Source organism: Antechinus flavipes, chromosome 1, assembly GCF_016432865.1.
Source record: "Antechinus flavipes isolate AdamAnt ecotype Samford, QLD, Australia chromosome 1, AdamAnt_v2, whole genome shotgun sequence".
Taxonomy (NCBI): Eukaryota; Metazoa; Chordata; class Mammalia; order Dasyuromorphia; family Dasyuridae; genus Antechinus; species Antechinus flavipes.
Window position 1 is genome coordinate 507,162,617 of NC_067398.1, and position 25,384 is coordinate 507,188,000.

Sequence of the window (25,384 nt, forward strand, 5' to 3'; positions counted from 1 at the left end):
TATTTTAAATACACATTGTTTTATAAATCAACTTGGGAGAGAAAAATCAGAACAAAAGGGGAAATCATGGGAGAAGGGGAAAAAAAAGAAAAAAGAAGTCAACATAACATGCGTTGATTTACAGTCAGTCTTCATTGACCTTTTTCTGGATACAGATGACATTTTCTATCTAAAATCTATTGGGATTGCCTTGGACCACTGACCACTGAGAAGAAGCAAGCTTTTCATAGTTGATCATCACACAATCTTGCTGTTATTATGAACAATGTATTCCTGTACTCAGCATCAATTTATGTAAATCTTTGGATGCCTTTCTAAAATCAGTTTATTCATCATTTTTATAGAAAAATAATATTCCATTATGTTTATATACCACAACTTATTAGCCATTCTTCAATTGATGGGTATCTGCTCATTTTCCAATTCTTTGCTATCATAAAAAGAGCTGCTACAAAGATTTTTGCACATTTGAGTCCTTTTCCCTCTCAGGATATAAACCTAGTAATGGCACTGCTGGGTAAATATGGTTTTATAGCCCTTTGGGCATTGCTTTCCAGAATGATTGGATCAACTCCACCAACAATGCATTAGTGTCCAGATTTTCTTACATCCCCTCCACTATTTATCATTATCTTTTCTTGTCATCTTAACCAATCTGAGAGGTATAAGGGAGTACCTCAGAGCTGTTTTAATTTGCATTTTTCCAATCAGTTGTGATTTAGAGCTTTTTTTCATATATTATAGTTGGCTTTAATTTTGTCATCTGAAAATTATCTGTTCATATACTTTAACCATTATTAATTGGGGACTGACTTGTAATCTTATAAATTTGACACAGTTCTTTATATATTTTAGAAATGAGAACTTTATCAGATACATTGGCTATAAAATATTTTTCAGCTTTGTCCTTCCCTTTTAATCACTTCTCTTGGTTTTATTTATGCAAAGCCTTTTTAATTTAATGTAATCAAAATTGTCCATTTTGCCTTTCATAATGTTCTCTATTTCTTTTTTGGTCAAAATCCCTCCCTTTAAATTTGTGGGCAAAGAAAAACTGGAGTTCATTATTGAACACAAAATAGATAACAAGATTATATGATGATCAATTCTGATGGATGTGGCTCTTTTCAACAATAAGATAACTTGGGCCAGTTCCAATGATCTTGTGATGAAGAGAGCCATCTACACTCAGAGAGAGGATGGTGGGAACCAAGTGTGGATCACGACATAGCATTTTCACTCTTTTTGTTGTTGTTTGCTTGCATTCATTTTATTTTTCCCTTTTTTTTCTTTTTGATTTGATTTTTCTTGTTCAGCAAGATAATTGTATAAATATATGTGCATATATTGAATTTAACATATATTTTTATTATGTTTAACATAAGGTTTTGCTAGGGTTAATGTTGAAGAATTATCCATGCATATGTTTTGAAAATAAAAAGCTTTAATAAAACATAAATAAATAAACAAATTCCTCCCTTCCCCTAAGATCTGATAGATAAAATATCCTTCACTCTCCTAATTCGTTTATGGCATCACCCTTTATGCCCAAATATGTACCCATTTTGATTTTATTTTGGTGGGTGTGAAGCATTTTTAAACTTTTGATGGCTTATCGTTTCAGAATGAAAACTATAAGGAAAACCCATCACTGCCTTGGCAAAACCCAAGTGTCTTTCTTAGATTTAAGAGGTATTGGGTATGCAGAGCACCTTCTCTAACTTCCTCATCTCACTCCAGGACAGAGTCCAGTAAATAATATCCTTGGCAGATTCAGGGAAACTACAAGTCATCACAATACATTGAATATCTGATCTACAGTGATAACAAGATGATTTTGAAATTTCAAACCAAGCCAGTCTTATCCCCAAATAGATATAAATCCACAGATAATCTCAGAATAACTAGTCTCCTGGGTATCTCCTGACCTGAGAATTACTTTGAATTATAATCTGTAAAGATAGTCTATAATGCTAGGTATTAGGGAGATTCAAAGTTTAGATAGGGGTTGCTGTGTGGTATAATGGCCTGAGCACTGAGTCTAGAGTCAGGAAAACTTGCTTTCAAATTCAGCCTCAGACACTTGCTAGCTGGGTAACCTTGGGCAAGCCATTTCACTTGTTTATCTCAGTTTCCGCATCTGTAAAATGGGAATAGAAATTATACCAACTTCTCAGTGTGGTTGTACTTTAATAATTATACTTTAATAAATTTTAAATTGCTTAGCACAATACCTGTCACATGTTAAATGCTATATAAAAGTTAGCTATTATTTTTATTTTTGTTGTTCAGTCATTTCAGTTGCATCTGAATCTCCTTGTGATGCCATTTGGGGTTTTCTTGGTAGAAATACTAGAATAGTTTGTCATTTCCTTCTCAAGCTCATTTTACAGATGGGGAAACTAAGGCAAACAGGGTTAAGTGACTTGGCCACAGTCACACAGCTAGTAAGTGTCAAAAGCCAATTTGAACTCAGGAAGATGAGACCTCCTGACTTCAGGCCTGGCACTCTATGCACTAAACTACTAGTTGTCATTATTATTATTTCTACTACTATTTATTAGTAGATAATATGTAACCTCTGCCTATTGTACCCAGCAGTCTAATGCAGGGCAGGGAGTAATGTTGACTAGGCAGTTTCTTTAAATGTAAGATTTCCACCAAAGTAGATCTAGCTCCCTGGAATGAAAAGCATTTATTGATTATTTACCAGGTGCAAAGTACAACATGCTAAACATGTCTCATGTTAATACGTCACAATTTAAGAATGTAAATTGACTTCTAAAAGAATGTCCAATCCAAAGAATTTACTAGAGATTAGAGTACTAGAGAAGGGAGATTTAATAACCATTCATTCCAAAGTTACATGTAGATAGTATGAAGCCAACTCTTCTCTAAGGACTATGGCACGTCAGCAACATGAAAAAGAGAATCAATCCCATTTTTAAAACCAAGCAAGAGAGAATTAACTCCATTTAAATGATGCATTAGAGATTAAAAACAGGAGTGCTTCTCCTGTGGGAATCTTGTCCAAGCCATTAGAGTGAAATTTCTCTTGTAATTCATTAACCTTGTATTTCCACACATTTGAATCCAGCTTTGTCCCCAGTACTGGCCAGAAAACGGAGTGCACAGACACGGCCCCATCCAAGTAGAATTTGTCTCTGCTGATTTAGAAGAGGACATCATCAGTCGAATATTCCGAATTTATAATGCATCCAGGGTAAGGATCACACCCAGTTTGGTCTACCTCACTTTAGGTTTCAATCAGCATAGAAGACAAAAACCTATTTTGCTTTTTTCTAATAAGCAGAGTAAGACTTGATTGAAACCTGCAGCAAGGTTTAATCAGGATTAAAAATTAATGCAATATTGATATCTTTGCAAGGTTCAAATAAGTAAACAAAACAATTTTCCCCTTACATGAAATGCAGAGATAAGTACCCCTAATCTCCTTCACAACCTTCATGCCCAGACCCTCAGATTATAACTTATTCTTCTCCTTCAGCTCACCTGTGATTAAAGTAAAGCCATTTTTCTGACTTGTGGACAATATGTTAAATCCTTATTCCTTGACATTTTGCTCTGGGTCTTTGCAGGAGTGCAAGTATTCTGTACCACTCTTATTTTCCTGGCCTGTCATTTAAAGCACCTGGTTCTTTATAACACAAGAAGATTAAAAATCATAACTCTCCAGGCCAGTAGACACTGTCTTGGTTATTTATAGGCAATGTCTGATTTAATAATGTCTCACTTTGATAAAAAGATCAAATAAGAGAAATCAGCCCATTGGAATTCAAAGTAAAGAGTGCCTATTTCTCCATGATTGTCATCTTATTTTCCACAGCCTCAAGATGGATACCGGATGGTACAGCAGTTCCAGTTTTTGGGGTGGCCAATGTATAGAGATACACCAGTATCCAAACGCTCTTTCTTGAAGCTCATACGCCAGGTGGAAAAATGGCAAGAAGAGTATAATGGTGGTGAAGGACGGACAGTTGTACATTGTTTGTAAGTACAGAAAAGAAAGGTTTTGATGGAAGAAAGGAAGGGAGAAAGGAAAAGGAGGAAAGAGAGAAGGGAAAGAATGAAGAAAGGAAAGAAGGAGGGAGGAAAGGAAGCAGTTAAGGAAGGAAGGAAAGAAAGAAGGGAGAGAGGAGGGAGGAAGGAAGGGAGGAAGGAAGGAAGGAAGGAGAAAGGAAAAGAAGAAAAGAGAGGAGGGATGGAGGGAGGCAGAGAGGGAGACAAAAAGGAAGGGAAAAATAAGGGAAGGAGGGAGAGAAGGAAGTGAGGAAAGGAGGGAGGTAGGAAGGAAGGGAGGGAAGAAGGAGGGAAGAAGGAAGAAAAGAAGGAAGGAAGAAAAAAGAAAGAAAAAGAGGGGAGAGAGGGAGGAAAACAGGGAGGGAAAAGGGGAAGGAAGGAAAAGAAAAAAGAAGAAAGGAATGAAGGAAGAAAGGGAAGGAGGGAGAGAAGGAAGTGAGGGATAAAGGGATGAAGGAAGGGAGGAAGGGATGGAGAGAAAGAAGGAAGAAAGGAAAGAAGAAGAAAAGAGAAGGAAGAAGGAAGGAAGGAAAGAAAGAAGGAGAGAGGAGGGAGGAAGGAAGGAGAAAGGAAAGAAGAAAAGAGAAGGAAGAAGGAAGGAAGGAAGGAAGGAAGAAAGGAAAGAAGAAGAAAAGAGAAGGAAGAAGGAAGGAAGGAAGGAAGGAAGAAAGGAAAAGAAGGAAGAAAGGAAAAGAAGGAGGGAAGAAGGAAGAAGGAAGGTGCATCTGGCAAGGCCCATTGAAAAATTTAACAGCAGTTCTGAAAGACATAGACTTTACTATTTGTGTCTTTCTTGTTTTTTGTTTGTTTTTACTTCCATTAAGAACCTATATTTAAATAAAACCATATCATGACAGGGTCTGCTATAGACAGACCTACTAATAATAATTACTCCTGATGATAATTAATAATAATAATAATAACTCATATTTATAATTTAACCCTACTGATAATAATAAATAACATATATTTATAGAGAACTTTAAAATTTGCAGCACACTTTACATATATTATCTTATTTGATCTTCACAAATGCTTCTTCCTGATGCTTATATGCCCAGGAAAGTAATTACAAAAAGAAGATAGTGGCTATGGTAAATGACCTTCCAGGGGCTACGTCATTAGTAGACGTCTGAGACAGGACTTGAACCTGGTCTTCCTGACTGCAGACCCAGCACTCTGTCTTTCCTTCTACCTAATGTGAAGGTAGCATGATGAAAGGGGCAGATTGTGGGTGGACATAGTGTCTGCTTAGCAATATGCATGGAATTGTTGCTGCCTACTACATTTTGAAAGCTCTCTGCAAAGCTGATGTGGTATTATTGTTGCTACTATTAGTATTAACAATGATAATAACCACCTTGCTTTTGTCTACTTCTCAAAGCCCTTTCCCATTTATTATCTCATTTGAGATAATGTGTAGCTAGCCAACCAGCTGTCATTTGGAGCATTTGTGGAAAGTTCAACAACCAGATAGTTTAGCTTTCATTTCTTGCTCAATGGAAAGCAGTTATGAATACACAATGAAGCTTCCTACTGACCTGAAGTATAAATGAAGTTGATCTCATGTTAGAGTTGACTCTCGTAAAATCACAACGTAACAAACTCAGCCTCCCTCCTCCCAACACTCCCAGATTCCCAGAACCTCCCCAGGGTCCCTGAAAGTGCCCAGATTTTTTCCCCTTCTTCTCTCTCATCCTCATACAGAGTTAGTTCATGTACACTCCATTCTAAAAGGGGTTACTTTCATTTAATTGTCCATTCCACTGATTCAAGCACTTGTGGACCACAGGGCTTCAGTCCTTCAGTTGTATATGACTCTTTGTGACTCCATGGATTAGGTATAACACATCCATACTTTCCTGGGATTTTCTTGGGAACTTGTGGATCATAAACTACACAACAAACTCTTTCTATAAGATGGTGTATTTTTAACTAATTATATAAGAACCACTTAATTTCCCCTGTTTTCCCTTCCCTTTCCCATAGAGCCATACTGTATGAAAACCCATTTTAAAATATATTTATTTAACATTTAAATACAAAATAGAAAAAGAAAAAAAAGTGCCATGAACACAACAGAACAGAAGAGAGGATTCAAATAAATTTCCATTTCAAGAAAACCTAATAAATATTGTATTGTAAATAAATATTTGTATATATTGTAAAAAATACTACTCCCCTTCACAGTTCCCAACCAGGGCATAAGATATTTCTCACGGAATAATAGAAGCTTTGGAGCAACATCTGCCATGGTGGTCCAGGTGGTTATTTGGCAAAGTGCATAGTCAAAAAAGACCTGAGGTCAAAATCAGCCCCAAACAGAATAGGTGTGTGACCCTGTGAAAGTCATTGTCTCTGTTTACCTTAATTTCCTTATCTGTAAAATGGCAATAATGGTAGCCCTATAGCAGTTCTTCACAAGCTGTTGTAAAGATCAAATTAGTACAGTGCTTGTCACAGAGTAAGTGCTGTTTAAATGTTAACTATCATCATCATCATCATTATTTTATCCCCTGGAAGGTAGGGATACCACATGGCTTCCTACTCAAGATCATAAAACACACTTTGAGAAGAGATGAAGGGGAAAAGGGAGGAAGAAAGGAAGAAAATAAGCATTTATCTAGTGCCTACTAGCTGCTGGACAGCTACATAGCACACTAAATAGAATATGGGGCATGGAATCGAGAGAATCACCCTCATGGTTTCAAATCTACCCTTCCACATCTACTAGCTGTATGACCCTAAGCAAATCACTTACTCCTATTTGCTTCGGTTTCTTCATCTATAAATTAAGCTGAAGAAAGAAATGGTAAACAACTCTAATATCTTTGCCAAGAAAATCCCAAATGGGGTCATGAAGAGTAAGACACAATTTGAACAACTCAACAACAATATGCTGCTACCGTTAAATACTTTATAAGTATCATCTCATTAATCCCCACAATAACCCTGAAAGATAAATGCTGAACCTCTGACAGAAAAGGATCTGATAACTGGTCCACCCTAAATTTTAATATCAGATAATGGTCCTAAAGTCATTTGCCTTCCTAGAGATGTTTACTTTTAAAATGCAAACAATTCCTTAATTTAAAGAGATGAATCTCTGGGTAGGGTTTTTCATGGCAGTGACAGGCTGGTGGCAGAAGGTATGTTTGAACAGAGCCCAGTTTTTCCTGTGCCTTCAGTCCATCATATAGATAGAAACTCACTATTTTTACAAGGCAAATCCATTATTGACTCCAAAAAATGGTGTAAATCTTCTCTTCTTCTCAGAAGGGAAATTTCTCCCCAGGAATTAATGTCCTTTATAGCTGCTGACCTTTGCTTCATAAACAGCCAAGAGAAGTCCAGCACTTCTCAGAAACCTTTAAGAACGCTGGAGCCACTAGCCCTACTAATCTATAATACAGAAAAAAGACTCCTGACTATGGGCCTCGGTTTTTTCATCTTTAAAACCAGGAAACTGAACTACATGGCTTCAAGGAAGTTGAATAATGCCAACTTTTGATTTTTGATCCTATTATCCCATTTATAAATTTACCACAAGCATTAAGTAGCAACTGAACTTTAGATGAACAGTGATGACATACTGTGCTGGTCACTCAAGTTTTGGAGGGAAAATAATCTTATCCTTTATGCCAAGATTGAAAAATAAAAAGAAAAAAGGTTTAGAATGAAAAAATAATCCATATTTCTGGACAGCTGGGAAGAACCTAACAGATTGTTTAGTCTAGATAGGGTTCTTAATCTTGGATGGATGGAGAACATTACAAAAAGATTCAAGAGGTCAATCTTGGTTTGTCAATATTTTGATAATCAAATTTCAATAAAGTTAGTTTCCTTTGTAATCCTGTATATTATACCTTATATATTTACAAACATTCTTCTGAAAAGTAATCTGTACTTCTGTACTGGTTGTACCAGACTGCCAAAGGGACAGTTCCCTGAAAAAAATTAAGAACCTCCTCATTATTCCAACCTGCTCAATTATAAATTTCGCAGAGAGGAATCTGATACCCAGAAAGGTTAAATGATCTTCCTACATTCAAACCAAAGTATCTTGATTCCAGGCCTTGTGTTCTTCCTACCATATTACCTGTTGATCTTCAAGTAGAACATGTAGATGAATGTATGTATGACCTTAAGAAACAAGATATTTGAGTCTGACTCTCAAACCATTTTAAACTCGTTACCTTTAAAGAAATGGAAATAAGGAATATCTTTGTTATATAGTAGTTTAAGTTTGAGCCGGTTGAAATGAAAAAAAATTTCTTTATTGACTTGTTAAGAAATCAGTTTATATTGGCATTCCCTAAAACTGGAAAGATAAGAAAGGAAGTGTCTAGGAGGAATAAGAAGGGGAAAAACAATCTTCCTGTCTTATTTCTCATCCTTTCTTCTCTCCAAGGAACAAAGTATGCCATTCAGAATAGTGTAGCTCCACCTAATGGTTATGTTCAGAGAAAACTTACCCAAAGATTAAAAATCACAAAATGCTCTGAATGCAATGAATGGGCATTTAGAATTCAATCAGAGGACAGATTTATGGGTAGGAAGGTCTCAAATTCAGCAGCTCTCTTAGGTACAAGAAGCAAATCCAGCTTCTATTTCCCTAGTTTCTTTTGGTAATCACTCTTTGGGTTCCATGGCATCCTGGTCCTGATGGAAAACTGGGCAAGAACCCAGGCTCTTTCAAATATCCATTCAAAGGTGTGCCAAATACTGTGGAAAACTCACCCCTATTATGGCTAATTAGAGGTAATGGTCTGGGTGAAAAGATCACCCCAGCTCTAGAGGTGGTCATAATTATTGGTTCACCAGTGTTTGAATCAGAATATTTCCATAGGCTACCCAGCCCACGAGTAAGAAATGGGAAAGTAAGGGCAAAAAGTAATCCAGCTACTTTATTCCCTTTATTCCAGGAATGGAGGTGGCCGCAGTGGGACTTTTTGTGCAATCAGCATTGTTTGTGAAATGCTCCGGCACCGGAGGGCAGTTGACGTCTTCCATGCTGTGAAGACCCTGAGGAACAATAAACCTAACATGGTGGACCTTCTGGTAGGCACTTTCTAACTGTACTATTAAATCGAAAATCTCTATTATCACCAGTCCCTGAGATCTCTAAGCTTTTAAGTTAGTTATTCACAAAAGAAGAGTCATTTTCAAAAGCATAATGTAATCATTTCACTTGTAATGGCTTTTCTTTCTTTTTTTTTTCTTAAAAAAAAAATCTGCTTCTTCCCAAGGAGATTTTGTCTTAGCTTGTTTGAAATTTGGAAATAGTTTGAAACTCACAAGTGAACATCCTTATTAATTTCCCTTCCTGGCAGTGCCATCCACATAGATAGCAGTCCTAGCACAGAAGAAATAATCGTAGCAAATGAAATGCCAGATTTTCAAATTATATATTTTATAAATAGCTTAATCACCTAATATTTATCAAAGCTGTGAGTTTTAGTTTGACATCCAGAATATTGCACTTAATTATGGTGGCCACATCCCAGAGAAGGATTAAAGGAGTTGAGAAACAAAGGATCGTATGCAATTATTTTCTTAGAGTATTTCATGAAATCTCTTTTTATGCCGAGCTGTTGAAGTGCCAACTACTGTGATTCAAGAATAGTGACACAGCTTAGAGGAAGAAGCTTTTAGATTAGGCTTTTGTAGTCTTGTGTTGGGAAAGGATGAACTGGGGAGCAGTAGGATTAATCCTTCATGTGGTGGGGGGAGGCCTTTGTGTGGGCTGGGGGAGATGAGCTGGCAAGTTTTTAAAAAGCTTTTCCCTGGGGGGTAGAAAATGTGAAGGCTGCAGAGTCCAACCCCTTGCTGTGTGTCCTCAGCTCCTGAGCTAGGGGATGAAGATGCTAACTTAGAGTCACCAAGCAGGTCATATTTTGAGATGGGAAATTAGCTGTAGTCACTATCAAAGGACCCCAGATCCATTCATCTATATAATAGTGTATTAAACATTTGTACAGTGCCATGTACATAATTGGGGCTTGGTAAATTGTAATGGTGCTGGTAATGGTTATAACTCCTAGAGACAATCAAACCCTAGTTAACGTGAACAGCTTCATTTGGACATCTGCTTCTCCCCAGACATATGTTTTATGCATGATGAGTTGTGATAGGTCCAGGAAGCGCGGCCTGGGGAAGGAGACTTGGAAGGGAAATGACCATTTTGCCAGGTGCACACACTCTCTCTCAGAAGCTATGACAGTTGTCTCATTGGCCAATGTGTTGGGTCCACCTCTCCACCCACTGCTCCCGCCTGCTCCTCTGTATAGGGTATATATGGCAAACATCAACCCTTCCGAGCAGTTTATAGAGATGAGTGTTGGATGAACTGCCAACTGATTGGTAAGTGGTAGGTGAGCCCCTGAGTGGGATAGCACGCCAGAGTCACTGACTGGCACACAAATGAATTCACAAAGAGCTGAATTCTTAGGCTTGGGAGGCTCCACCAAGGCTGCCATATCGTGGCAGACTTACACCCCGATTAAAAATTCAGAATTTGGCTACCTTTTGGTTTCTAGACAGATGTATAGCTTATAACCCTTGGCTGGCATTTAGTAAAACTGACCTTGATAAAATGTCATTTTGCTCACTGAATTTGCCTGAATTAACTAGATCCACATTAGAAATAGAACCCACCATGGTTAGCTTACTTTTTTTTTTCTTACTGTAGCTGGCAGCCAATTTTGCTGCTTACAAGACTTACTGGGAGAAATGGCAGGCTTCTTTCTATGTCAATAATACAGAATATGGTACTTTGATGTGATGATGAAATAAATGATTATTTTCTGTGGAGTACAAAGTTAAGTGCCAAAAGGATCCTTGATGCTGGCTAAGTAGGAAGGATCTTAAGACATTATAAATCATTTGGAGCTTCCTAGTGCCTCTTTATATTATCTACACGATCAAATATAAAGTCCCCCGTTCGGTATTTAAAGCTCTTCATAACCTGGGCCGCCTTCTACATTTCTAGGCTCCTTATCCTTTACTTACCTGCATAAACTCTTTGATTATAGTCACAGAGGCAAACGTACTGTTTCTCAGACATAGAATAGCAGCTCCCATCTTCATGACTATGTGTAGATTGTCCCTCGTGTCTGAAATGTTCTTACTCCTCACCTCTGATGGCTTCACTGCCTTCAGGACTTAAGTCTACTTACTTTAGGACACTTTCTCTCCTTTTCCCCAGATCTTAATGCCTTCCTGTCTCCGATTAACTTTGACCTACATCAGATACATCTGAAAAATACTTAAATACATGTCAAATTGGAGATAATCTCAGAGGGAAAGCATTGAGATTAAGAGGGATTAGAAATGATCCTGAGACTTAAAGGAAGCCAGGAAGGCCAGAAGGTGAAGATAAGGAAGAAAAGAGTCCCAAGCATGAGGGAAAACTCTCAGTTAGATGGAGTGCTATGTCTGAGGAATAGCAGGGGGCTTTGGATCGCAGAGTAGGTAGAGAGGAATAAAATGTCAGAAGCTTAAAGGATAAGAAGGATCTAGATAATTACCTCTTAAATTTCTTCTACTCATTACCTCTTTTTGTCCAAGATGTGTGTGACACCAGATGTATAGGTACATAAAATAGGTATACAAATCAAATATTTGCTAATAATAAAATTTCACGACCCCCCCATATTCAGTTATGAGATCCTATATAGAGTCAAAAACCATGATTTAAAAAACTGGGGTCTAGATTATGAAGGGTTTTAAAAGCCAAACAAGATTTTATATTTGATCCTAAGAGTTAAATAGGGAGCCACTGGAGTTTATTGAATATGGGGTCGTAGACTTGGTCTTAAAGAAATATCAGTTTCGGAAGTAGATTTCTTCGACAAAGAGATCTAACTCAGTTTCAATTGATCAAGGATGGACAGAAGTAGCTACACCCAAAGAAAGAACACTGGGAAATGAATATAAACTGCTTGCATTTTTGGTTTTCTTCCCGGGTTATTTCTACCTTCTGAATCCAATTCTCCCTGTGTAACAAGAGAACTGTTTGGTTCTGCAAACATATATTGTATCTAGGAAATACTGTAACCTATTTAACATGTAAAGGACTGCTTGCCATCTGGGGGAGGGGGTGGAGGGAGGAAGGGGAAAAATCAGAACAGAAGTGAGTGCAAGGGATAATGTTGTAAAAAATTACCCTGGCATGAGTTCTATCAATAAAAAGTTATTTAAAAATAAAAAATTAACAAAAGAAAAAGAAACATCAGTTTGACAGCTAAGGGGAAGATAGGAGAGAATACAAAGGGATTTGAGGCAGGCAGACCTGATGAGAGACTATTGCAATAGTATAAATGGAAAGTGATCTGCCTCTGAGTGATGGCAATGTCAGAGGAGAAAAGGGGATATGCATTTGAGAGATGTCACAAAAGTGCATTTGATAGACCTTAGCAACAGATTGGATACAGAGGGAAGTGTTGAGAGTGAGAAGTTGATGATGCATCTAGATTAATGATTGGGAAGATACAGTACCTCAACAGTAATAGATAAATTCAGAAAACTCCAAGCCCATTGCTAAATCTACTATATCACCTAGATACCCAAAAGTAGAGTTCAATTTTGAATATAATTGAATTTAGTATGTTGAGAAGCAATCATTCATAAAGTATATCATTGGGCCCAATGGTTTTTGTAGCTTGATATAGAACCTGGGAGAGTCTAAAGTTGTTTCCAAACCAATAAAAAGCATTAGAATACTGATTTAGTAGGAAAAAATATGAGCACTACTATAAAGAGCATATTTGTCATCATCTGGGGTTTTATTTGCTAACTGGAGGTTGTCTGAAGATTTTCATGAAGTCATTCTCTCTCTCTGTTCATCTATCAGTGAGTACTAATCTATGTGGAAAAAGAAAAGAGCTGTTGGATTGAGAATCTGAATTGTCATCTAGTCTCATCCAAGAGTTATAATTACCACATCTTCAATCAGTGGCCAGACAACCTGTATTTGAAGACTCCTGATAAGGGAGAACAGTCTGCTGAAGCATGCCATTCCACTTTGGGATCACCCTCATTACTAGGAAGTTTTTCTTTTAATGTTTTGAAATCTGCCTCCTTTGCGAGACTGTGATATTTAAAAGATTTAGAAAATTGAACATTTCTTACATGTATTTGAAGCTTTGGAATTTGAAGAAAGAAATTTCTACCTACCCAAAAAATATTCTAGGGAATTTAGAGAAATGCCTTGCCTGTAGCGCATTCTAGTAGCTTTCAAGAAGTGGAATGGAATCATAGGATAATATATTTCAGATTGGAAGGGTCCCTAAAGTTCATTGAGTCTTTTTACAAATGAAGGACCAGAGAGGTTATAGATGTGCCTAAGACCACACAAAGAATCAGCAACCAAGCTGAGCTTCTTTAAAAGGTGGTGAATTCCACAGCTGAGAGAATGTATTCAGAAGTTAAATGACTACTTATAGATATTAAAGGAGGAGTTCATAACCATGGAGGTTTCTTTCAACTCTCAGATTTTCTCCTTACAATCCAGTTTCCATCTTCACTATTCAACTGAAACAAATTGATAAATTCAGTGGCCTTTTCTCAGTCTTCTTCCTTATTGATCATTTGATACTAGTGACTACCTCTTTCTCCTAGATTCTTTCTCTTCCTTCAATATTCCTAATATTATTCTCTCTTGATTTACTTCCTACTTTTCTAATCCCTCTAATTCTCCTTTACTGGATCATCAATAATACATATCCCCAAAGCTCTATTCCAAGTTTTTTTCCTAGGCTATCTCCTCAATTTTCATGAGGTCAGTCATTATCTGTAATCGTATGATTCCACAAATCTATATATCTAGCTATAATCTCTCTTCAGGATCCACTTTCACATGTATCATTAGCTGCCTTTTAGTGTCTACAACTAATTATCCCATATGATCTTGGTCCAGGCATTTGATATTCCTGGCCTTCATTTTCTTTATTTGTAAGCTGAAAGGGTTTGGACTTCATGGCCGCTAAGGACCATTCCCATTCTATAATCTATGATTCTATGAGTAGTGTACTCAAATTCAAAATATCTAAGTTGAAACTCATTAACTTTCTTTCTAAAGCCAACTTTCCTCCTCATTCCCCATTTCTGTCAAGGATGTCACCATCTTTCCACTTTCCCAGATGCATAATTTTAAAATCATCTTTGATCATTCTCTTTCCCTCACTCCTCCCTACGTCCAATCACATAAAAAGTTCTAGCAATTAAAGGTTCAAACTACATATTTCTTCTTTCATAGCCATAGTTAAGGTGTCCTTTTAAGGTGTCCTTCTTAGAGGAATAACTTGATAAGAGTAGATCACATGCTGAAATAAGTCAGGAAACCCTGGGCTGACATCCCAAACCAAACACATACTATGCTCCTGAGCAAATCATTAAACTTTACAGGTCTTTACTTTCCTCATCATTGAGGAAGTTGGATCTGATATTCTGAGGTTCTTTGAATATATGATCCTATCAACAATTATTTGTAGTGCTGCCTTTGAGGAACCTAAGAGGCTTAGTGTTTAGATTTCAGACCACAGCATTCCTGAGAGTGTTTTCCTCAATCCTGAAAATGCCTTCTTCCGTGATTACCATTGTACATTACTTTCCACCCTGGCTGATTTATAGATGCATAGGCTCATTCTGTTGAATCCTTAGGGTTCCCAGGAAATACCAATCAATAGATGGTGTGTTCTGCAAACAGAAGAGATGGAATAGAATTTGGCAGGTGTCAGAAAGTACTACCATGAAACTCTCCCCCCACCCTTAGAACTTTTTCCAGGGACCTTTTTTTTCCCCACTGTAAGCTGCATCAAAGAAAATTGTGCATGGTTAAGAGCCTAATACAGCTCTTCATTTTCTCTAGGCACCAATAAATATTTCTTGACTGAATTGTTAGATAAGGGCCCCATGGGTTCACACAAATTCCATGTATATGGGAGGGAGAAGAAAGGATTCTAGAATTAATATATGAGAACAACTCTTTGCTATCTGCTTGATTCCCCCTCTCTCTGCACCCCTCAGATTTTGCAATTCTGATTATCTAAGCGTCTCTTTATTAAGTCCCCAGGAATCTTGCAATCTCAAGTGGTAGATAGAGGAAAAGAATTTGGAACTGCAAATAAAATGAAGTTGTAAAAAAAAAAAAAAAGAAAGAAAAATATACAAATAGAGTTGAAAGCTGGGCATTCTCAAAGGACATCTTTAAGATTGAAGATTTTGCTTCTTGAGTCAGGTTAGCTTTCAGCACATAAAAAAGTGATTGCTGATTGCAGAGTGGGAGGGTGAACTTACAAGACAGAAACTAGGTTTTGGTGTATAAGTGTCTGTCTGTGTGTGTATGTGTGTGTGTTTTCAAGTGAATGATGTGGGAACTGCTCTCACCACCTCATTTTAGGCAGCCTCCAAAGTGTTCTCTCTTTCTCAGACAATCTTGTGTTCCCATTAAAGAGTTAAGAGAACCCAGGAGAAGAGATTTGTGTTGTCTAAATTTAAGATTTTGTGTGGTTTTTCTAGCACTATCAATTTTATCTCAGTCCAATCTAACAAGCATTTACTATGCATCAGGCACTCTGCTAGGTACTAGAGATGCAAAAACAAAAAAGATACTCAGGTATGGTGTTAAGGCACTTGTAACCCAGTCATGTATGTTTTAAAAAATATAAAGATAGGCTAGGGCCTATTGAGGCATGCCTAATAGTCCCTACTTCTTGAAGGCAGGGACTGGTAGCTTCTGAATGCAAGAGTTCTGAGCTGCAACAAGGTTCAAGTCAGTTGGGTGTCTACACTAAGTCCAGCAACAACGTGGTGGGTCCCTGGGAGCAGAGGGCCATCAGACTGTCTAAGGAGGAGCAAACCAACCCAGATAAGAAAAATGGAGCCGATCAAGGTTTCTGTAACAATCAGTAGTGAGTCAAGGCCCATAAGTGGCCACTGCATTTCCAATCAAAGAACCCCAGTCACCAAGGAAAATTAATAAACATGTACACACACACATAAAATATATGTGTATATTTCATTATTATTTATATCATATTATCAGAAAAATGCAAGTGTTTCCATGAATAGCAATATTTATTGATTTAGAGGTTACACTGTAAAATAGTGCAGCTACACATTCTATAACCTAAATGAAAACATTGGACCAAATAATTCTGCTTTGAATTATTAATGTATGTAAATTTCTTTTGCTTCACATTAGTACAGTCTGTAATAAGGGCTTTATTTTAAGTTGAAGAATCCATAAGAATAAAATCCAAGATCAAAATTGCAAATTGTCAAACCTTCTTAGTTTCAAAGGGCAGATGGAGCAGGGAGAGGAACTTTGCCCCAGGTAACCATTGGAGAGTATTCTCTTTGAATCTTCTCTGCCATTTAGACAGTGGTGAGTTTTTGATGTCCCCAGATGGCCAGTAAATCAGAACACCTGTAGTTCTTCAGGTGCCAAGCTGCACCTGCTCCCACAGAAGTGATACTTTTGTTTTGAGTCAGGATCTCGAAGGTCTGCATGTGCATTTTTGTTGATTGACTGATTTATCTCTATCCTGAGATTTGCATTCAGCATTATTTCCCACTGTTATGCTTTCTTTTCCTATCCTAATTAAATGCAAGAGAAGTGGCACATACTCATAGATGAAATTTGGAAGCATCCAGTGTTACAAATTACAATCCAATGTTACCTTCTCATCTTGTAGAACTCTCTTCTTGAGTTTTCAATTGAGGATTTATCTAATATTCTACAGACCAACTCCTAGTTTTTTAAAAACATTTTGGGGGTTACTAGTACAGCATGTAGACTGCCCAGCTGTTATCTCTTATTCTAACTATGTAAACTGGCCCACCTCTTTTTCCAAATATCTTTTACTCAGATTATATCATTAACACCACTTCTTGCACATAAATAGAGGGACCATATACCTTCCATTTTCCTTAGGTCATCCCCAACATTTCCTCTTTAGAGATTGTGGTATTCCATGATGATGGCAGCCAATAGTCATTTTTTAAGTACCTACTATGTGCTAGATATTTATCGATATTAAAAAATGGGTTCTTGTGTCACAAAGTAGCTTGAAATTGTTTAAAATCACTGTGTAGTTTCCCCAATGCTCATTCGGAGCTCATTCTCTTCTTTCTATTCAAGTCTGGATGTGGCTCATTGTCCATCCACGGTATCTGTCCCAGATATAATCTGAATGATAAGCATTTTTTATCTATTAGTTTTTTTCTTGTTTAGAGATCAAACTGATCTTGTTTGAGTGGTTGTAGATCTCATTAGAGAGCACATGATGGAGGAAGGTACCCCACTGCTGAAGGAATGAATGATGTAAGCATTTAAAAGAGGAAGAAACAATGACTGAAAACCAGTATGAATTTATTAAGAACAGGTCATGCCATACTAACTGCATATCCTTTTATTAAAACAAGGTTTTTAGAATAGCAAATCAAAGGAATATCATTGAATTTTCTGTGTCTGGATTTTCAGCAAAGCCTTTCAAAATTATCTTTGCAAAGTAGAGAATTATAAATTGTGTTGTTCTTATTGTTGCTCAGTCATTTCTGACTCTTTGTGATGCCATTTTAGGGTTTTCTTGGCAAAAAATATTAGAATGGAGAAAACAGAGACAGCAGGTAAAATGACCATCCTAAGGTCACATAACAAATGTCTAAGGCCAGATTTGAACTTGGGAAGAAGATGAGTCTTCTTGGCTCTAAGCCCACTGGCTGCCCCAAAATAAATTGTGTAATAGTACAATTAGTTGGGCTCATATTTGGACGGTCAAGCCAACCCAACGAGTAAGATTAATGAATTAGTGTTTACTTGAGAGATACCTCAAGTCAAGTATCCCTGGTCCTGTTCTGTTATTTTCATCAGTGATCTAGATGAAGGAAATCACTTGATTATGAACTGTGAAAGTGACATTATTTTTGTACTTTGAAAGCTAAAAACAATAGTTAGCAAGGGGAAATGTTAAACTGTAGGTCTGAGTTCAAAATCAACTATATAAGTAAAAGGGGGTAAAGGAGAAATATAGCTCTAGAAAACTTTTCATATGAAAAAGACTTAATAAACTTTCAGCTCAAGACAGTTAACTGAGGGATAGGGTAGCCATAAAGGTCGTCAAATGCTTTCTTGAAGTACATCACTAGAACTTCAGTGTCCATAGAGATATTATAAACATATGAGCTATTGGGTCTAATTTGGTCTACTTTATCAAGCTAGAGTATGTCCAGGAGAGTGGACAGATTTAAGACCATGCTAGCAACTGAGCCCTAAAAAAATTAATGGAAGGAGCTTAAGATGCTTAACCCACAAAAAATGGGAAAAGATGAATGGGTTAAAGAGTTGTCATATAAAAGAGGAACAAGATTTGTTCTGATTGGGCCCAAAGACTGAACACCAAATGGTGAGAAATTACAATAGTAGATTTAAGTTCAATAGAAGGAGAAAAAACCTTCCTAAAAATTAGAACAATAGCCCCAAAATGGAGTGGGCTTTTTTGGAGTGGTGGTGAGCTCCCCGCTGCTGAACATATTCCATTGGAGGCAGTATAACAACTTGTTAGTGACATCATGGAACACATTGATACTCCGGGGAAGATTGGACTAGAGGTTCTTAAAAATCTCTATTAACTCTCCAGTTCTATGCTTGGGTCCCAGCAGCAAGCTAGTCTTCTCTTTGTCAGCACACATTCCATTTTTGCCCTCTTTTCAAGCCTAAAACTAATTAATGAGCCTGAAAGTGGAAGCATCTAGAAAAAAAAGGAGAAAATTCTCTCCCTTAAGCAGAGGGACACCTCACATGGCTTAATTATACTGCTCAAAAGCAAAGGAATTGAAAGAAGGGACTGCTGTGCAGAAGACAACCTGTACCTGGTGATCAAGTATAATCAGTTTGCAGGGCAAGAAAATTTCAGGCTCTTAGGAGATGCTGGGAGGTCGGGGCTCTAATTAGTTGTATTCCTGCCTGCTTCCCTTATTTGACTAATCCAGAAGCCAGTAATCACATACTGTGGAATTGGCAGTCTGTTTAGTGGGGATGAGATGGGAGAGGGCAGATTCATTTTGAGAATTATAGTCATGAGTACGACAGGGCAATTTCAGTGACTTCCAGGGGTTACGGGTCGTCAGCACTGAAGCGTGAAATCCCTTCTGTGTTTCTTTGCCTGTGTTGTGGCCCCAGGCCAGCTACTACATTTCACCACTTAATGCATTTTAATATGTTAAAGGAGTAGAGCGAGGTAATGTTCCTGTCTGGTTCCTAGTAGTCATTGAAATTAATTGCACAATTAGATCTATGCACAAAACCATTTTTCCATAAAAAGGGATGGGGGTCCCTGAGGTTTCAGTGGTAAAAATCTGTGTCATCTCTATAAAGCACACAAATAATAGAAATATTACTACTCTTTGTGACTAGCATGGCAGCACCATCATTAGGTTAAAAAAGGTTTTGAAACTTTTTTAAATTAAAGGAGTTTTTTAATTTTTCCAAAATAAATGTTACTAATTCCTAAAATAACAAATGTTAGAACAACATTGACTCAATAAATAGCCATCCACCCAGGAAAAGAATTTTTTTTTCCAGGTGAATAATAAAGAATGTTCAGTTTAATGTGATGAATCAAATCAGTTCCAATAGGGCAGTAATGAATTGAACCAACTACACCCAGTGAAATAAATGAGTATGAACCATTGCATAGAATTCCCAATCCCTCTGTTTTTGTCCATCTGCATTTTTTATTTCCTTCACAGGTTAATTATACACTATTTCAAAGTCTGATTCTTCTTGTGCAGAAAATAATTGTATGGATATGTATACATATATTGTATTTAACATATACTTTAACATATTTAACATGCATCGGTCTACCTGCTATCTGGGGAGGAGATGGGGGAAAGGAGGGGAAAAGTTGGAACAAAAGGTTTCACAATTCTCAATGCTGAAAAATTACCCATGCATATATCTTGTAAATAAAAAGCTATAATAATAAAATAAAAAAGAATGTTCAGTTTATTCACCAATTTGTATCCTCCCCATTAAGTGTTCTAAACCTTTGGTTTTATACCACAAAACCTATATATTCCCTTTCAAAATTCATAATTAAAGGAATTCTAAATTGCATTTAGAAGCTTATCAAAGTAAAGATGTTTTTTCCCCTATCCAAGTAAATGAATTCCTGGAATTCAAGCTTTGGACACCTTAGTGGTAGATAATACCCAGATAAAGAACTCCTACAGTAAAGGGAAGCATGGGACTGGTAGAGGTTTGGGGATTTTTTTTGTTTTTGTTTTGTTTTTTGCTGAGGCAATTGGGGTTAAGTGACTTACTTCGGGGCTGGTGCTCTATCCACTGTACCACCTAGCTGCCCCTAGTAGACTTTTTTTTTTAAATTGAGCTCATAGAATTATGTTTTATTTATTTGTCATATCATTCACTTTTTGTATGTATGTGTGTATGTGGCCATGCTTATTATAACCTTATCTTTTTGGGTGGCTATAAAAATAACTGAGTTCAACAGACATTTGCTAAGTATCTTCTATTTGTAAGGGGCTATGCTCAATCCTCAAAATACAAGAAGCAAATGAGAAATAAATAAGAAAGCAGTTGTTTGACATAAGGGACTTACTTTCAGCTGGAAAGTTTTTCTCAAGAGAAGTAACACAGTTTTAAAAAGTTCCAGATATGTGCAACTCACTATCTATCTTCTGACAAGTCAACTTCTTCTGAGCCTTGGTTTATTTATCTCTTGTCTTCAGTTTCCATATCTATAAAATGGGATAATATCTTTTGTCCTATCTGTCTAATCTGTATATGAGAAGAAAAGCTTGAAGTGTAAAAGGAATTCTCAATTAGAATGAAAAATGAATGGGAATTATATCTCTGAGGGGAGAGATTGATAAGAAGGAAACAGGCATTTATCAAGTCTCTATTATGTGTGAGACACTGCACTAAGCATTTTTTTAAATGTCTCATTTGATTCTCACTAAAATCCTGGAATTTAGATACCAGGGCCATAACTAAAAACTGAGTGGTTTGGTGAACAAGGGATGGTTTTATTGTCTTTTACAAAGCCAACAAGATGTGTGTGTGTGTGTGTGTGTGTGTGTGTGTGTGTATTTTTATCTAGCTATTTATTTGTTTACTTATTTATGTCCATGTCTACTGAAAAGGTCTGAAACTCAGCCATTTAATAGCTCACCTAAAATGGGGTTCAGTCTGTCTCTCTCCTATATGACTCCCCTCCAGAGGTGCCTGAGGACTCTTGTAGGTCAACCTTTTCCGATGCATAAAGGCAAACCAGAATAACTTCTCTTCTTTTTTCCCCTTTGGCTTTTTTCTAAATGTTCTCTTGTTGAGTTTTTTTTTTTTTTTTTGGATCTTCCAATCATCTCCAACCCACTGCCTCATCCCATTGAACCCTTCTCTTACAGCAAAGAAAAACAGTTTAGTAAAGACCACACCGCAAAGTGTGAGCTCGTTAGTACTTCTTTCTAAGGTGTAAATGGCCACTATCACAACCCAGGACATGGATCTCAGAACTACTCATTAGTAAAAGGCAGCATGATGTAGTAGGTAAAAAGTCAATCTCATAGCCAGTAAGAACCGAGTTCAAGTCCCTCTGCTAACCCTTTGTGACACTAGGCAAAGCTCAAAGGTCTCAGCAACTCTCAGACAACAAATTATAGAAAAGGTACTGACATTTGATGGTAGAAGGAATTTATTTAGTGGGAAGTTCCCTATTATGAAAGTAAACACAGGTCTAGTCTCCTATCCTGATCACTTATTATATTGATTGGGATGTTCCCCCATTAAAAAGAAGAATGAATCAAGACACAAATACATAGTTTGTGTGTACATGTTGTTTGTTTATTGCCCAGCAATTGTTCAGATTGTTTTTGTTTTTGTTTGTGAGGGTAGGGTGGGAGTTGAGGCATGGAGGTGGTAGTTGTGATTTTTTATTTTATCTTTTGCCCCATCATTTTCAAATTTATAATTGAGGGGGCAAGTATGAGGAGAAATTTTTTTTGTACTTTTCAACATTGCAGCTACATTGCAGCACTTTGTATCTGGGTCTTTTTCCATGTGCTAACATAAAACAAAACAAAACAAATATCACAATACTCTCTAAGGATCTCAAATCAACTGCCCTAAAGATCTGATGCTGATTAATGATGATTTTATATGAAGCCCCACCTCCTATTTAAAAATTAACCAGTAATTTTTAAAAAAGCTACCTTTGTGAGTTTGTCGACAGAGTGTGATTGTAAATAGACTATAAGCTTCTTGAGGGCAAGAACTGTCTTTTACCTTTGTCTCTCTAGTGCTTATGACAAATCCTGGCACATAGTCGCTACTTAACTAATGTTTATTGGCTTAGGAGGACCCTCCTCAACTGAAGAACAAAATCAAGAGCAGAAGTATTCCTTATTATCATCTCCAGCAGCTAGGGGGCCAGGTAGATAAGATGGTGGATAGGGGTTTAAAGATAGCCTCAGACAATGTGAATTCAGAACAAATCCCTTTTGCTTTTGTCTGCTTCAGCTTCTCTCTCTGTAAAAATAGTAATAGAACCTACCTCTCAAAGTTATCGTAAGGATCAAATGAGATAATATTTACAAAGAACATTGAAAATATTAAAGCTATATAAATACTATATAAATATAAATAGTATATAAATGCCAGCTATAATGATTAAGGGTGGTGATGGTGGTGTAATGATGATGATGGTGATGGTGATCATGATGATGATGATTGATAATATTGCACAGTGTCCAACAACTCAGGAAAAGAGACTAGCTTTTGCTAATTACCTCCTCCAATCTCATGGTAACTATACACATATATATAGATAGACATAGATATATATATATACATACATGTTATGTATGTATATATATATATCTATGTCTATCTACATATCTGATATAGATATAGCTATATATGGCTAACACATGATGATATTAGCCCATATTACTGGACACTCTCCCAGGAGACCCGATGACCTTGGTTTTTCATCTTCCTGAAATACCCTTTGCCCACAGAAACAAGAGAGGACTTGTAAAAAATATCCTGAGAGAAGTAAAAAGAACCCTGCCTTATGTCAGAGGACATAGTTTCCCATCCTAACTACCTGTGTGACCCTCAGCTTCATTAGCCATAAAATTGGGGGAGCAGTGTTCAGTTGGTTCTCAGGAGGGTCCTTCTACCTCTGCATCTATGACCCTATGGAAAAAAAACATAAGCTGTTGAGTATTTCTACAGCTTAGGTAGAGGGACTTTTTTCCTTTCCCATATTGGGTGATGAGATTGATGGACTCCAATTAAGTCTCTAATCTGGCATAACCATCTTAACTAAAATTGGAGCTGGCTGTCATACGGCTGACAGTTTTTTCCTTGCTGTTTCCCCAGGACCAATACAAGTTCTGCTATGAAGTCGCTTTAGAATACTTGAATTCTGGCTGATGGAGAAAGCTGCCCTGCAGACCCTCACGCCCTCCCGGGAACCGCAAAGCCCCATGATGTTTGTGTATATGAGATGAAGACTTCTCAGTGTCATGCTTATTTTGCTTTGTATAATTGGCTCTTTTTAAGAGCCTGAGAAAGTGTTTATAAACCCGCCTGCACTGCCTACTTTCCACCATACTGCTGCTGCCTGACAGAAACACAAAACACACTCTCTGCGGTCGTCGGATACTGTGTTCATAATCATCGTCTTGAAAGAGCAGCCTAGACATCTGGTAAATTAAAAGAGCACAATTATATTCTTATGAAGGAATTTGTCCCTTTGAGGTTTAATTTTGTTGCCTGTGATCCTTTGTTATTGTCACAGCTAAGTGTATATTTTTGTTCTGTGGAGAATGTTGTCTGGCATTTATGATAATATATTATTTTAGTTAATATTTGTATTTTAACACATACATAACAGAAAGTATAAGTAGCTTACCTGAACTAACAGACAAAGAACTCATAACAAACCCTGCTAACTTTCTGGAGTGGTAGTTTCTCTCTGATCAATAATGTTTCAAGGAGGAACAACTTGACAGGAATTCACTCTAAAAAGGTCAAACCAGATGACCGGGTGAAATAGATCCAAAGCTTTTTCATTTGTTTATATTGTAAATATTTTTTTTTGATTTCATCAAATTATTTATTCATTAAAAGAAATTTTTTGTGAAGCACAGTGAGTGACAATCATTTTTATTAAGCCCTGGAAATGCTTTATTTACTGTATGATAATGTAAACATTTGTTACCTTGTATGGATTCTCAGCTCAATAAATGATGGCACATGGCAGATTTGTGTTGGATTTCTGGTACACCAGGACATGGATGGGCTGAAGCAGCAGTTATTTAACTCTGAATTTCACCTTTTGGAACCTTCAGAGGGAGCACCATTGCCAATCTCTAGAGACCCATGAGAAATGGAGATATTCTATCCAGGAAGGGGTTGGGAGGCAGAGGGGCAGAGAGTGTGTTTGCTGAGAGACACTGGTTTGGACTTTTATCATTAAGAAGTCTGTGCTTCATCTACCCCCGATACTCATGGAAAGCAAAGCACAAAAAGGTCACCAAAAAGATGAGTTGCTGAGCTGGAACTGGCTAGCTACTCCAGCAGAAAGCTGGCCCCTGATTCTGAGAGTCAAGACGCTCGTCTCTTCCGTTCCCTGAATGACCTTTAACAATTTCTTAGCTTGCTTCAGTTTCCCCCTCTGCAGGTTGGGATTGATCTTCCCCCTCCTTGCCTCATTCACTCGATAATGAGAGCATGAAAATTAAAATGAATGAGTGGTAAAGAAGATTAGAAGATGCTTATGAGTATTATATGTATTCTTTAGCTGTATTTTTTGGTATAATAAGTAATCTGTAAAAAAAAAAAAAAAAAGAATGGCAGCACGATTCACACACATCCATCAGAATACATACATACATACACACACACACACTCACACATTCATGCATATACATATTCTTTAGGGTAAATGGCCTTTAAAAAAAGTTCTACTTTTATACAATGACTATAGTCCTGCTCCCATTACATAAAATGGTTTTTACTGTTTATAAGAAAAACATAGTAGACATATTGTCACTAATTTCCATAGTGTTGGGGGGATTTTTTTTGTTTTGTTTTTTTGCAAAAATGATTTGAGAGTAATAAGAAACTCCATCTCAGATACTCCCCAGTTCTACCCTTGGGTTATAGAATTAACATGCCCTAGCCCTTGAGCCACAGAATTAGCAAATCTATGGTAGAAGCTGGATAAAGTGTCTCTCTTTCATACTGTAACTTTACTGAACTCTTTGTAATAGTGTTATATTCCTTTCAATAAATTTTGCCATTTGA

The 25,384-nt window shown here is 37.0% G+C and overlaps 1 protein-coding gene and 1 non-coding gene across 7 annotated transcripts in view; one reads left to right on the forward strand and one right to left on the reverse strand.

Annotated features, from left to right (window-relative positions):
- PTPRM (protein tyrosine phosphatase receptor type M) overlaps nucleotides 1-24,337 on the forward strand; it is a 966,854-nt gene extending 942,517 nt beyond the window's left edge. For all 6 annotated transcript variants that reach the window (XM_051970436.1, XM_051970437.1, XM_051970431.1 and 3 more), the window contains 4 exons: nucleotides 3,098-3,223; nucleotides 3,848-4,011; nucleotides 8,967-9,102; nucleotides 23,453-24,337. In XM_051970436.1, the coding sequence (XP_051826396.1) occupies nucleotides 3,098-3,223; nucleotides 3,848-4,011; nucleotides 8,967-9,102; nucleotides 23,453-23,506 (480 nt within the window). In that variant the 3' untranslated portion in view covers nucleotides 23,507-24,337. The remainder of the gene's footprint in view (nucleotides 1-3,097; nucleotides 3,224-3,847; nucleotides 4,012-8,966; nucleotides 9,103-23,452) is intronic.
- LOC127546101 (small nucleolar RNA U6-53/MBII-28) lies at nucleotides 19,376-19,481 on the reverse strand. Its single transcript, XR_007949961.1, has one exon. It is a non-coding gene; the product is annotated as a small nucleolar RNA U6-53/MBII-28 (small nucleolar RNA).
- Nucleotides 24,338-25,384: the final 1,047 nt, after the last annotated feature.